Source organism: Helicoverpa armigera, chromosome 3 (assembly GCF_030705265.1).
Source record: "Helicoverpa armigera isolate CAAS_96S chromosome 3, ASM3070526v1, whole genome shotgun sequence".
Taxonomy (NCBI): Eukaryota; Metazoa; Arthropoda; class Insecta; order Lepidoptera; family Noctuidae; genus Helicoverpa; species Helicoverpa armigera.
Window position 1 is genome coordinate 11,617,665 of NC_087122.1, and position 14,049 is coordinate 11,631,713.

Consider the following 14,049-nt stretch of genomic DNA (forward strand, 5'->3'; position numbering starts at 1 on the left):
TTTAACCTGCACCAATTTATACCAACACTTTTTTGCTCAGTTACAGAACGAACAACAATGAAACAAACTACGATCGTTTAAGAAAATACATTTGAAAAAGAACACATACATAGGTTTTAAGAGCGCATTTTATTTCTTTTTTCCTCCTGAAACGTGGCCGTGTGGCTGTCACGATTGAAACCTCCTTGGAATTTTGATTACCCATCAACGCCCGTGCTCACAAACTTCCTTGTATATGGCTCAACAATTTTTCTATAGAAACAAGGGGAATTTTTCCAAGCCTACGTGCGTTTTTGGGCATAAAAATTGCAATGTTGGTAAACGAGTACGAGAGATTTTCATGCTTATGAATAAATTGGCACAATTGAATGTTTTGGAGTAGATTGCTAATGAATAAAATGTTGTGTTAAACATTTTTATCTTGATGGATACATTTTGGTACGATCGGTAAAATTAAAGATTTAGACTTTGCCACTAATTAACATTTATTAAAGGTTCTTAAAACTTTAGCTTTTATAACTTTCAATAGTATACTTATTAAAAAAAACTATGAACCAGCTCCTTAGCAACAGAATTAGAATAACTTACCCACTGGCAGGTCAAAGTGTAGTTGAAATAATAAAACGTGGTATTGTTTGTGGTGCGTTCGCCCCGACACGCGTAGCTGCGTTCCGTGCGACCGAACTAACAATAGAAATTGCTTCGAACTTCGAACTAACTTCTTAAGTGTTATAGCTTAGAAAATATGCATTCCTAGTAGGTTCCGACAATTATTGGAAAATCTGCGAGAGTTTGTCGCTTTCAGAGTGTTGAGAGTTCGTTATCCGTGCGTCTGTTTAGAAAGACTTATCAACCTCGAGCTTCATTAATACCTACTATGGGTATACCTAATAAAAAATGAGTACAACTTTTCAAATCCATAGTTCTAGAGGTCTATAACAGTGAAGGTTTGGCGTTTCCACTAAACGATTATGAATGATGTTTGAATATTTACATGATTTCCGCGTAAAACGACTATCAAATTAGGGTAGACTGGGTACAGTTGTGCCAATTTTCGTTTGAAGACCAATAATTTTGTTATTTTACTAATTATCTCGCAGAAAAGGAACTTGTATCGCAATTTGGACATTTGTGTACGTAAAAACACTAATATATTGTTCCTTAATACAATGTATTACTCATAACATCAATTTAAAAAAAAATGGGAAAGTGTCACAACCGGCCACATGCCAAGGGCGGTTGTGACATGTATAAACATATATCAAAATGGTCTATAATATCTTTTATTGTAGAAATGTTTAACATAATAAGCTTACAAACATAGTTTTAAAAATCAACAAAACAACATTTACTCTGTTAAAACTTGTAGCTGTAGAAAGGCTTGTAGCTTGAGCTACACGTACGAAATCCCTTGTTTCACTTCTTCATCAGCATCTTTTTATTTTTTGATATAACACTGCGCTCTTTCGGTCTTCCACAAACGTATTCTGGACATCTAAAAGCAAAAAATAATAATATGAAATTTATTATATGTATAGATATTCGTCACAACCGTACCCAAAAAAAATGTCACAACCGTACTCAACGCATCATTTTGAAAACAAAAAATTGCCATGATTTTGCCATATACTTTACGTAAAAAGAAATCACTCGTAATTAAATATTAATGTTCAACTTTTAAAGAAAAAAATAACAAGATAATCTATCTGTATAAAAATAACAGTAATTAGGAAAAGAAATCGAACAAAAATACTTACTTTTGATTGTTGAAAAGCAATGTGGGCTCCTGCTTACGTCAACGTCCTGCGCCGGCTAACGCAATATTGGGGAACGTGCTTAGGCTTGTGAGCCACGTCTTTCTCCCTTATACCCCTCCCCCGTATTACGTATAGTTTCGTTACAATTGCGACTGTCACTATCGTACCCTGGCACAACCGTACCCAGTTTACCCTACACTATTAGCAATTTTATTTACCAAAAATCAAGCACAGGTGCAGGTCATTCAGGTCCACACTCCAACCAGCTTTAGGTCCGGTAAATGGGAATGCCGTTTACGGCAGTAGGACACTCATAGACGGCCTCCTTGGTTGACCATCGACAATCCGATCTTATTCAAGGCGAAGGCGGGGAAAAATTAAAAATATTCTTGCATTTTTTTTTACTTTTCTATCTAAAATGCCAGGCAAATATTAAAATATGATAAACTGGTAAAAATCTTTTATTATACCTTTTTTGCATAAAATGGTGTTTCAAATACGAATAAAGGAAATTAAGTAAGATTCTTGACATAAAACGAACGTAACAAATCGTTTCTTATAACTTAATCATATACCTACTTAAATATTTTTATTAAAAACTGGACAACACTGGTCATCAGAGTCATCATATCACAATATTTCTATGTAAATTAAAGCGGCTCCCAGTAATCTACCTATCTATTTGTTTGCTAACTAGAGATAGATAATTTTGACATTAGCCCGATACAAGTAATGTCATTTTCCCCTATCTCCATTACCTAAACGAAACAACAGATAGATAGCATACCTATTAGAACGGCTGTAAGTCAGTTTATGTCTCCGATATATTTAAATTCATAGTTATTCATAATTTTATGAATAAGATATTAATGAATTCGCGAATCGCTTTTTGAAGTTAAGCGATTATTTATTTGAAAACTAATCGATAGGTACGTAAATTACTGGAATCACAGTTACGTGTGTGAAATGTGTTGAGGTTAAAAGTTTATATGTTTCTATATTTGTAATAATCATTTTACAAATTTATTGGACTGCGTGGGTTTTTACAGATTTTATTAATTGAACCCAATTTTCTATAGGCGATAAGTTGTAGTCTTGCCTATTGAATTAATTTTGGCACCTATAATGGACATTTTTAGATTCGTAGGTATAACATGACGTAATATTCCAAATAATAATTATTGTTGATGGGGAGATTCAAGCTGAAAAACTTAAAGTGGAAAAGTCCTAACCTATCCTCGAATTAACTTTCCTAATTTCCAGAAAATTATTTTCTATACCTACCTACCTTATTTAATTCTATAAAAAGGAAAAGAAAACAAATGCAATAAAGTCGCAATTAACTTAGTTCTTTCCGCTGCTGCAACCAACTAGTTTAAAAGTTAAACAAAAAGAAAGCCAATTATTATTTTCAAACTTCTTTCTTTGATTTATTTGCAGTTTCTGCTTCGATAAAAACGCAATAGGTAAGCTCTCCTTCCTAAATCAATGATTGGCTCTCGTCGGGACTCGATTAGCTATGCGCGACACGTAATCAATTTCCTCTTATTTCGATCCATTAACTACCAAATGAATGATAGAACACACTTAGGAAGTATTTAGGAGTACTACCACAGAATAAGTAGGTAACTTACTAATACTGGTAAGTATTTAGGATGTTTTACAGATAGGTACCTTAGTAACATTTGTATTGGAAAATCCTTTTGTCGAAGCTTCTGTGTTGCAACTCAGGTAGGTACCTAAGTAAAGACTTATAGCAGCAGATGTCCCTATGGTCAATGCTTCGACTGGTAGTAGGAAATCCAAAAAATACATGTCACCCCAATATCTTTGTTGGAAAAGTTTAAACCATCGCAGCAGGGTTTTTTTTAAATACCTTATGCTCCATTTCCAAGGAGGACAGTCTGATTTCTAAAATCAATGTACCTACGTAGGTACATTGTCTATGTATACTTATTCAATGTACGTAGGCACATTGATTAAATTCTGAATAGTGATTAAAAAACTGCATCAGTGCCTAAGTAGGTACATCCATCCAAGACTCCGATAATTAACGACTGAAGTTGTAAGAGCGTTTATTTCCTGAACAAAACAGCCGGCGATAGGTCAGAAGCTAATAGGTATCTTCAGAATTAACGGACAACTGTCATTAAAACGCGCCGAAGGCTGTTTTCAAATCAATGAGTCACGTTTAGTCCAACTGAGAGTACCTACCTACAGCCTTTTAACAGCCGCATCGTACATGTGGAAAACAAATGAAAATAACTAGATAAGTATGTACCATGCAATACCTAAATGATTTAGTCAACTTACTTTATGTGTTCATCTAAAATAAATGGTTATAAAAATTCTGCATTCTCAACTTGATAGCCATAGAACTAGGCATCATACAGTTGTTTTTTCAGACTCCCGAGCACACAACAAAAATAATATTTATTAAAAAGAAATGGTTTTTATTCAAACAACTTCTCACATAACATGAAACTCTGCCTAGACTAAAAAAACTTTCACAGAATATGAAAAAGACCTGACATCTCTGTTTTCTAGCTGTAACTAGTAAGAGCGCCATCTGTTGTAACACGGCTAAACTATTACACCGGGCTATGCACCACTTAATTCACAGTTGTGCCACCTTGATACCGACATAATTAGCGCTAGTAGCGCAAAATTAAAATGTTGCCAAATTTAAAAAAATGTCTTATTTGGTAGAAAGAGATAAGTATTTTTGCCATAAAAATTGATGTTTGGAAGATAGATACCAAACCGTGAAGGAAACTATCCTTGGTTTTACTGTAATTTATCAGGTTATCATAGATTACGGCATACAGTTTAAATAAAGACCTAATTGAAAAATGATACAGTTTCCTGAAAACAATGTAAAAGTAAAACGTGTCTGGTATTATTTTTATTTTTTTACATATTTAACTCGATGTTTTTATTAAATAACTGAAAAAAGTATTTTATTAAAAATAAAATTTAAAGCTAAGTTTTGTGATGAAATACTTTTCATTGTTCTTTCTTTTTAACCTCTGAAATGTCTGTACCGTAGTTGAATTATGGTACAACATGCAGAACTGCGGTAGTTCTTAAACAGAAGAACTGGTTTGGACGTGATCTTATTTAGGAAATGTTTTGGCGTATTAAGTATGGTGTGTGGTGAAATTAGACGTTGTATTGAATTTAGGACCTGTAAACTGAATGGCAAGTCTTATTTTTTATGCACTTTTATTGTTTCTTATTTATCTATATTATTTTAAATCATCTCCATTTTAATAATTACTATACCTTAATTCTGTAAATCAATTTTTCCACACTACAAAACATAGAATATTTTATATTGTGTATATTTTTCTAACTACCGTAGAACGAATGTATAATCTAGCAATACAGCTATTGCCGTCAAAATGACGTAACGCCATACGTTCCGAATCGTTTGTTTTGTCAGTTTTCCCAATCAGTTGTCAAATGTGTTTTTGTGAGCGTTCGCGAGTGACGAACCGCGCCGCTTCCTAATTACCGTTTTAATTAAAATACGATTGTTTATTACACATTTATAAGCCAAGCGTCTTAATATTGCGCTGGTAAATAATGATAATCACTCTCGGGAGTTAGTGTGATCAAGAAGTACGTTAGGAAAACAATAAAATCGGTTTTATTGTAGTCACAATGGTGAAAGATGGACGTAAATATCGGTCGTTGTCGATCTAGCGTATCGTTTTAATGCCGACGGTCTATGAAATGTGATCTAGTGCAACTGAAATAAAGGATTTTATAAACTACAGTAAGTATTATAAATTGTATTCTTTTGTATTGCGATTGTGCACTTGTAAGTTACCGTGTTTTCTTATCACCTTTCTCTGGAAATGATAGCAGGTAAAAGCCTGTAGGCTCGATAATATTAGTAGAATAGATGTAAGTGTCGGTTAACTCAAGCTCTATGTAGAATAATAGACAAGAATATATTTTTCAGTTATGAATTTTCTCCAATAGTGAATGTTTCATGGTCTGCTTATTTGTATTTAATCTATAATAGAATAATATTTGTAATATTCTCTGAGCCTTAATCTTATTTTTCTAAATTATACCTACACTCAAATAAAAGAACAAGATTAACAAAACAAATTACAACAGTCCACAAAGTCAAATTTTGTTTATATAAAATATGTGGTACATGCATATGAAGATATCATTGTTGACACATTTAAAATAAGCAGGAAATATTTCTTTTTATCAAATCTGGTTCAATAGTTCTTGAGATTAGCTAGTTTGAACATGCTGACTGATAAGGATAGTATCTTCATAATATAGCCATAATTTTATTTAGTTTTAAAATCTCTTTATCTTAGTGGTTACATTTATTCACTTTATAAAAGTAGGTGCACAGCATAAAGTATGTAGGTATTTATTCTTAATTTAAATACAAACAACTGTGTTAATGGCCAGCTACAAATAAAACATATGCAACCTTATTGGTTGTGTAATGAATTCAATCTGTTTACAATTAAATGCAGGTCACTAAAGATAATTAATATATCCTGTATGTAAATCTCTGACGATTAGCACCTTTTTTGTAGCAACCTTGAAAGGGAATTGAAAATACTCAAGATATAGTATATAATCTGTAATATTGAAGTATAATATGTACAGAATAATGTTGACTGCTCGTCTGATAAGATAATGTAATCAAAACAATAACAAAAGGTAAAGCAACAGCGTAACGCAGCTATTTTTGTCTACAAAGGTCATTTGGTCTAAAAAGGTCATTAAATAATTTGTAGATTTTCTTTTTTTTCTGTACTGTTCACTTTTTAAACCAATTCTGAGATAACTGCTCAATTTACTACAACTCTCAACTGATTCTTACAAGATTAAAGGTTTTTAAAAATAAAGAATATTTTATTTAAATAAAGAATTTATCTGAGGAGTTACCAAAGTATATAGAATTTAGTATCTTTATTGATAAAACTTCTTAAGAGCAACCTTTCATTTAAACCAAATCATATTCTACACTCTATATTTTTTCATTAATAAAACTAAAAGGGGTGATCCCCCCAGCAACATAAAAATAAACACAAACAACCCTACAAGTATTTATTGTAACAAACAACTGACTTAGCATACTTGCCATTCCATTATATGTATGAGAATCCATCAATTCTATTATGAACATTAAATACTCCAATTTACTGACTATTCATTCCCATAACAAAAGGTTCCTTATTAACATTATTTAATAATTTGACATTTTACTACAAAATATTGGTCGTAAATTATTTCAATTGACACTTTTCAATACAAGTGTTGATGAACCAATGTCCAATAATAAGTAATTTAATTTTAATTCATTCAATTTGAGTTATTTAAGAGCTCTTATCAATGACCGCTGATCTAGTTTGTCAATTAATTATATTTCGATATAATTTTGTTAATGAAGATAATTTTATTCGGATTATAAATATTCTGTTCTCGATGTTTTTTATTGGTTAGGAGTAGGTATGTATCCAATCAGCTTAATTACGTTTTATTTTTGTGTTTATGGTTTTGTGATGTTTTTAACTAAAGCTTTATTCCTTCTCTCGAGAAGAGGTCCTTCAGTGGGACTAATTTAAAAATAGATGAGAGACTAATAATGATGGCTAAAGCTAAGATGCTAAAAAGCGTTAGATTCATACTTAGAAAAATGTAGAATGACTCTGTAGTAGAAATTACTCTTACATAGTGATTAATTCAACAATACAGATGAATGTATTGCAAGCCAAGTGAAGTTCTGTATTGCAGAAGAATCGAACTTCCGCCACCATAGAAGCAAATGGCGCAGTTACGACCCTAAGTAGTAGTAATTCGGCAATAATATTGATTCTAACAACAATAACACCAAGTTCAAATATAGCATTATAATGATTGATAAACATAATTATAATAACACAGAATTTTTGTTGACACAGGTGTATCACGATGGCTGACGAGTCCAGCGTGCGAGTAGCCGTCAGGTATGATCCTCATCATTATTGTGAACTAGCTTCTTCCCTTAGTTTCACCTGAATTCAGACTGAACTATTTTATTCACCAGAATACCTAAGAACCTACTGAAATGTTCAAACCCTTCAGATACCAACATTTTTCCAAATGATTCACTGATACTTTGAAATCAAGAACTTATGGGTGCACATTGTATAGTTAGTTAATCCAAACTATGTGCATTGTTGTAATTATCTAATCACGTAATAAATATTGGCAATACCTAAAAACTGCACGCTTCAAATGTTCGCATCAATGTAATAACTAAACGTGACTGAAACTACATAATTTATGCAAATATCTGACCCAAAGACCCAACTCATGTGTGAAGTGTTAACTAATAAATGCTCATGTGTGTGTGTGTGTATACACATGCACAGATTTCATTGTATGGGTACACAATAGGATTGCCACTTCAAGATATTGTGTCCAACGTTATGCGGTTTGGACACAGTTACGTAATAATTTTGTTTGGTCATTATGACATGTAATCTCCTTGCTTCTCGTTTCAAAATAATGGGGTGGTGAACTATTCGGCGCAAGTTATATGCATCACAGTAGACTTGTAGGTACTTCAGTGAAGGACCAAGCACTGGCGTCCCCAACTGATTATGAAGTCAAGTGGACACTGGGGTTGCAGTCAATAGAGTGCAATAGAGCCCTAGACACTGAATTATTCCCCTGGAACGTCTACCGGTCTACCTAGTAATTCTGCTTTCCACACTAGACGGTTCAAATCAATTTCCATTTAAAATAATTCAGGAACGACCCCTTTTACCTACAAAGGGAATATTTTCGCCTAATTTAACATTAATGTAAACAACCGAATAATTTTGTGTCCCAAATCTCCGACTTTTGCGACTGCCAATTTTCTGGTCAAAACTTATATTTGGACGTTCAAAATTATGGCCAAAACTTTATTTTCTTCTTAGAAAATACTTCTAAGATTAGAAAAAAATATCAAAAATAAACGTGTATTTAAAAATAAAACGTGTTGGACCAAATCATGGTAATTCTGGACTCCGAATTCACTTACGCATCTTTGCTGCAATGATTACGATATATGAATGTGTTACATTACCTGAGTTAAATATAAATGGCAACTCTTCATGTATCTCAGGTCCATCTGCCACGGTCAGAAGATGGACGGAATCGATACCTATATTTCGTGAGTAGCATACCCACTGAAAGAATCATCAATGTATAAACTAGGACTTACCTAAGATCCCCTAAAAAACTTATTGATAATTAAAATATATCACCCAGTCCATTGCTGCTTGAAAAGTTAATTATAAACCTACTTCTTTGAACCGTTTGAAAGGTTTATGATTAACAACCGGTAATATCTTCGTAAACAAAAATAAAGGCCTTTTAAAAAATTAAGATGTTGTTATAAATCACTCCGCACGCCGTTTCTGTCTATATCGGGCTCATGATCATCTTCACACGTCGTATATTTTATAATGTATCTCTAGCTCATCTTGACAGAGGTCGTTTACGACGTAAATGGCTGCAATACAAATGATTTGTTCATAAAAGGTGTCATGCAAATGCAGGCGCCTCATTATAATTAAGTTCGACAATAGGGTACGTTACTGCGACCTATTGTCGTCGCGTCGTAATAGCAGTCAGAGCTATTAAAATAATGCATTTAATTTGAATGCAGTTCACGTTCTTTAAAAATTTCGTAAAACGTCTCCGTGATAAAAGTGTCGGAAGTTGGCTGTGTCGCCCCAGGCCTCTTTTATGTCGATATTGCGTGACGTAGAAAGATACGGCCAAACCTGCCCTGTGATGACATGAGTAATTTGATTTATGACCTTAAGGCTGTGGCCACACGGAGCTACACAGTCGGCGAATTTACTAACTCACAGCACACAAAATTTCGTAGGCGCTTGTCATATTAAATCGGTCGGTGGCATAAGTAGCATTTCTGTTCTCCGTGTAACCGAGGTCTTACTGACACAGAAATTGCCCGCTGCTCATTCATTCCCACATAGCGTGTGGTTATCTAAATCACAGATTTATGTTGGGTTTCTTTGAATTCGAGTAAATTAGGACTGTCGGCAACAAGACAGCGAAATATGACAGAATATCAAATATTCACACAGCCTAAATCTTTTGATAAATATTATATCTGGTTTAAATATGTTTGTGGTATATTTAAAGCGTGTGTAATGCCTACAGCTATTAGGTACACCGAGCTATGACTCTTATGACATCACGGCCTCGGCTACTTTAAAAATATCGTCGTCATCATCTCACTTCGTACAATCACACATTAAGACTTAAATTCTATTACTAGCTCTGGTTGGATAAATCTGGGCGATGACAGACGAGTTCACTGTACCGATTTTGAGACAGAATTTATTTTTGGAAACAGATTTACTCAGGTGACTACCGAAATAATAATACAATTTCTCTATTTGAAAGCTGAACACGACTTTTTAAGTAAAACTCCGATACTTGCCTAAGAATACACTTGTAAATCTCCGAGTCATTGCGTAAATAGAAAGGTATGTAAAGACCAACAGCAATCGTAAAATGCATGAATAAGTTGCGAAATGAAAACACAAGATTCCACAAGTAGCGATCAAAAACAAATTAAAGATGTATGTGAAATCAAAACAAATACCGCAGAGGCAGTACGTAATGCATCGAGCAATATTGATACAGCACTGCAATCATGGAAGTCCTCGACATCAATGAACAACGTGAGTACTTTTTGTACTGTACCGGATTCCGCGAACATTGGACCTAGGATTACTGTCATACTTTTTTGTGTTCACTAAGTATGGATTAATCAATTAATTTTATTCAACAAGACCCCTGTCAGATTGTATTTTGTTTTTATTCGGAGGTCTTATTGAAGCTAATGATGTATTCAGTCAGGTAATTTAGCATGTAAAAACCAACAGCACGGAGTTGTTATAAAATAATAAACGTCCTTTTGTCAAAACGTGCTAGTCGTACTCATAAAGTATGTTACAGGTGAAAGGTTACTGTTATAAAAATTGATAGGCAATGAATTTGATGATAATAAATACATTATGTAAACCGCACTTTATTGGGACACTCATTGACTCTTTCAATATTTAAGCAAGCTGACTAGTTAATCGGGCCCTGTCAAAATCACTGTCTTATCCTTGTCCCATTGGGTAACTGACAAGAAACACGTTGTCCAAGCTCCTTGAACTGCACCATGTCAAATCTAAGACAATGATTGTCTGAGGACTAGCCACGACCTATCCTCGGCTCGATTCGAGATGTGTATCACACCGAACGTGAGTCGGATTGTACCGGCCCACGCTTTTGATCGAGCTCGTGATGATCTTGTCAGCTTACCAGTCTTGGACTCGGAGAGTGTTGTTTTGTTCGCAGGCTTAGAATAGATATTTTAATAGAACGTTTATTTTGATCAGGCTAGATAAAGTATCGACGATTGTACAAAAAAACAATGTTATAACACGGTAGGAGTTCTGCTTATTAGGTGTGAGATCATGGTCATCAAATCAATGGCACAAACGTACTACAAAAAATAATTTAGCTATTCTTCAGATAAACTGGTCTTCAAAGAAACTCGCAGAAAACAAATTATTTAGTGTGGTGCTTTAACCGTAAAGGGTTCTAAAACTTTTCCGGGAAATCCGGCCTCTTCTAAAACCTTGGAAGTTCCGACTCCTAAATGTCAGTATTCCGTGATGTTTGCAACAGGACTGTTCCGAACTATACGCCATTAGTATCAATCAATTAAACTGACGAAAGGGCGAGGGTTGTAGCATGAGGGTGAACTGCTTCTTGGTTATACACATCGATTTTTATATCCCCTAGGAACAAACCTATTATATTTACATCGTGTTAGTTTATTTTTGCACATGAATCATTGATATTAGCAGTCATTACATCATTACACTAATGTAGATTTCGAAAGTCAAGATTCACTTTCAATGACCGAAAGTTGTTAGTATAATACATGCTAATTATCTTAAATACTGGACTTTTATTTTAATTTTTGTCTACAGTAAATATTTCTATAGTTTCTGTACAAACGTACTGAAAAGTAAAATTAACATGTGAATGTAAATAGGACTGACAAAGTTGAGTCACTGAACTACGAGCAATGAATATGACATTTTCTTACGACTCTTGCTGAACATTATGAAACCTTTGATTTGTTAAGGTTTTGTAAACAATTCCAAGGTTATATGAATGTGGTTAACTCTAACTTCTTCAGTCTAATCAAGACTATGTACACAAACATTTTGAAGTATGTACACTAACTTAAATGATTACAAAATCGATGTATTGATGAGAGCTCTCCTTTAAAACGTAAGGTTAGGTTGAAAAAACTACCCAGTCAATTGCCTTGCAATTTATATCTCAAAATCTCAGCCCAAACGGGAATAGAAAAACAGAGTAGCACCTCCTTCATGTACAGCAAACATTTTGAGGAAGGCATTTAATCAAAGTTACGTCTACCAGTCTGCGCAAAATTGTGAAATACCCAACGAAGTGTCAGCAACGAGTCAAAGAGATTTCGCACCGTGTCGCACTGCGCACAAACGCAGACAGCCTAAAATGAACGGCTATGGTCTATCTATAGGTACAACCTAAGAAAACTTAAAACTGCCTTGATTGAAAGCCAATGCAAATGTCCGTGGATCTGGATGAAGGAAGATACTCGAAGAATATAAGACGTGAGGCTCGAGTATTTAACGGAAGAACAGAAAAAAATGCCATATGGTACACGTTGTAATAAAAAAAAATACACTCGAGTTTGGTCGAGAGTTCACTTGAACACACGCCTTACGGATACCCATTTCGAATCTCTTTCGTCGCCAACCTAGGACGATGCTACGCAACTGTGTGACAGGAGGCCAGAGATAATCAGTTTATAGTCATTAAATTGTTCTCGTCTCACAGCCTGTTAGTGTAATAGTCATTATCTTGTATCTATTGTTTTTCAAGCCGTTTGTAGTGTGCTGACCTGATTCTCGCTATATTTATGTGTGTGAACTTTGAATAGATCTGATTAATTGTAGGTATTGCAGGAACATATGTAGGTGTACCTTTTCTTAAGTTGACTCTGTCATTGTATTTGTCTTCCTATCCATGTGCACTCATATCTTGTGTTAATCTTCTCTAATAATCTCTTGTCATATGTCGACTTTTAACTGATGTCCATCCAAAAGCTATATTACCCCTCAACATATAGTCTGATCCGCACCGTCTTCTTTTAAAACAGTCGATTTCATATACGCTAATCCTGAGGTCAAATACTCATTCTATCGTACAAATGCTTGTCTTCTCAAGGTACGCTAGCATTGGCCATGGCGTAAAGGGGCCATCACGACGTTACACTAGAAGGTACTCTGTATGTGGAATCTAACGGGCCTGCCGTACTACGGTACACTATTACCTGCCTGGCCTGTCCACTAAGTTTTTACCAAATCAATTTATTTTTTATCGCTTTCTTAGATGCTGTTCCACTAGGTGACGTATGCGAGGTAATTATTATAAAGAACTGGACCTGCGTTTCCGTCAGGTAGAGATCAACATTCCGAGTGTTTTTGCGAACAACTGTTATCGATACCCTGTTCTTCTATTAATCGATCCATAAAAGTAAGAGCATCCTTATTCTACTACACCTGTGTGTTCTTGCGAGATCGAAAACATTATACAATTATTAATTATCTTGAGCATTAGATCAAAGATATAAAATCACAGAACAATTTTATAATTGTAGCCATAAATGGAAGGAGAACCACCTGTTACAAAACAGTAGCCATTTGAAAAGATTTTTTTATCAGACACGATAAACAATCTGATTGAGATAACTATGTAAATGCATGCTTTGTGACCGCAATACGCACTCAGATAAAAGAAGCAACGCTCGGCCGAACAAATATTAATTACACGTTACAATTACATAGTGACTCATTCCTGATACCGAATCGGGTTGACTTATAAACTATTCATATCCTAGATACATGTAATAACTATTTTAGAAACTAGAATAAACATCGTCTGACTAATGGTCACTACAGCTGGGCATAAGGTTCTTAATTCGTAACCCGAATCAAAATCCGATAAAGGATTCCTTCACAAATTTGTAAGGATCAGCCACAGAGTTAATAAATTGCCATTGAAAAGCAATTTGAACTGACTGAATTGTTAATAGCATTGAGAAACAGGATCCGTTAAACCTTAATGATGTTTCACTGAACGTAGCTTAGAATTTAGGACACGATGTACCGTTCACAATGCATAGCAG

General features: G+C 34.3%; 1 protein-coding gene and 1 long non-coding RNA gene across 2 annotated transcripts in view; one reads left to right on the forward strand and one right to left on the reverse strand.

Moving 5' to 3' along the window:
- Nucleotides 1-1,267: 1,267 nt before the first annotated feature.
- On the reverse strand, nucleotides 1,268-1,953 carry LOC135119294 (uncharacterized). The gene is made up of 2 exons (XR_010278133.1): nucleotides 1,758-1,953; nucleotides 1,268-1,495 (listed from the first exon to the last, which is right to left on the reverse strand). It is a non-coding gene; the product is annotated as an uncharacterized LOC135119294 (long non-coding RNA).
- Nucleotides 1,954-5,152: 3,199 nt separating this feature from the next.
- Nucleotides 5,153-14,049, forward strand: part of LOC110372898 (kinesin-like protein KIF21A) — a 67,265-nt gene continuing 58,368 nt past the window's right edge. Inside the window, exons 1-2 of the mRNA XM_064043669.1 lie at nucleotides 5,153-5,538; nucleotides 7,703-7,747. Of these exons, the coding sequence (XP_063899739.1) occupies nucleotides 7,713-7,747 (35 nt within the window). The 5' untranslated portion in view covers nucleotides 5,153-5,538; nucleotides 7,703-7,712. The remainder of the gene's footprint in view (nucleotides 5,539-7,702; nucleotides 7,748-14,049) is intronic.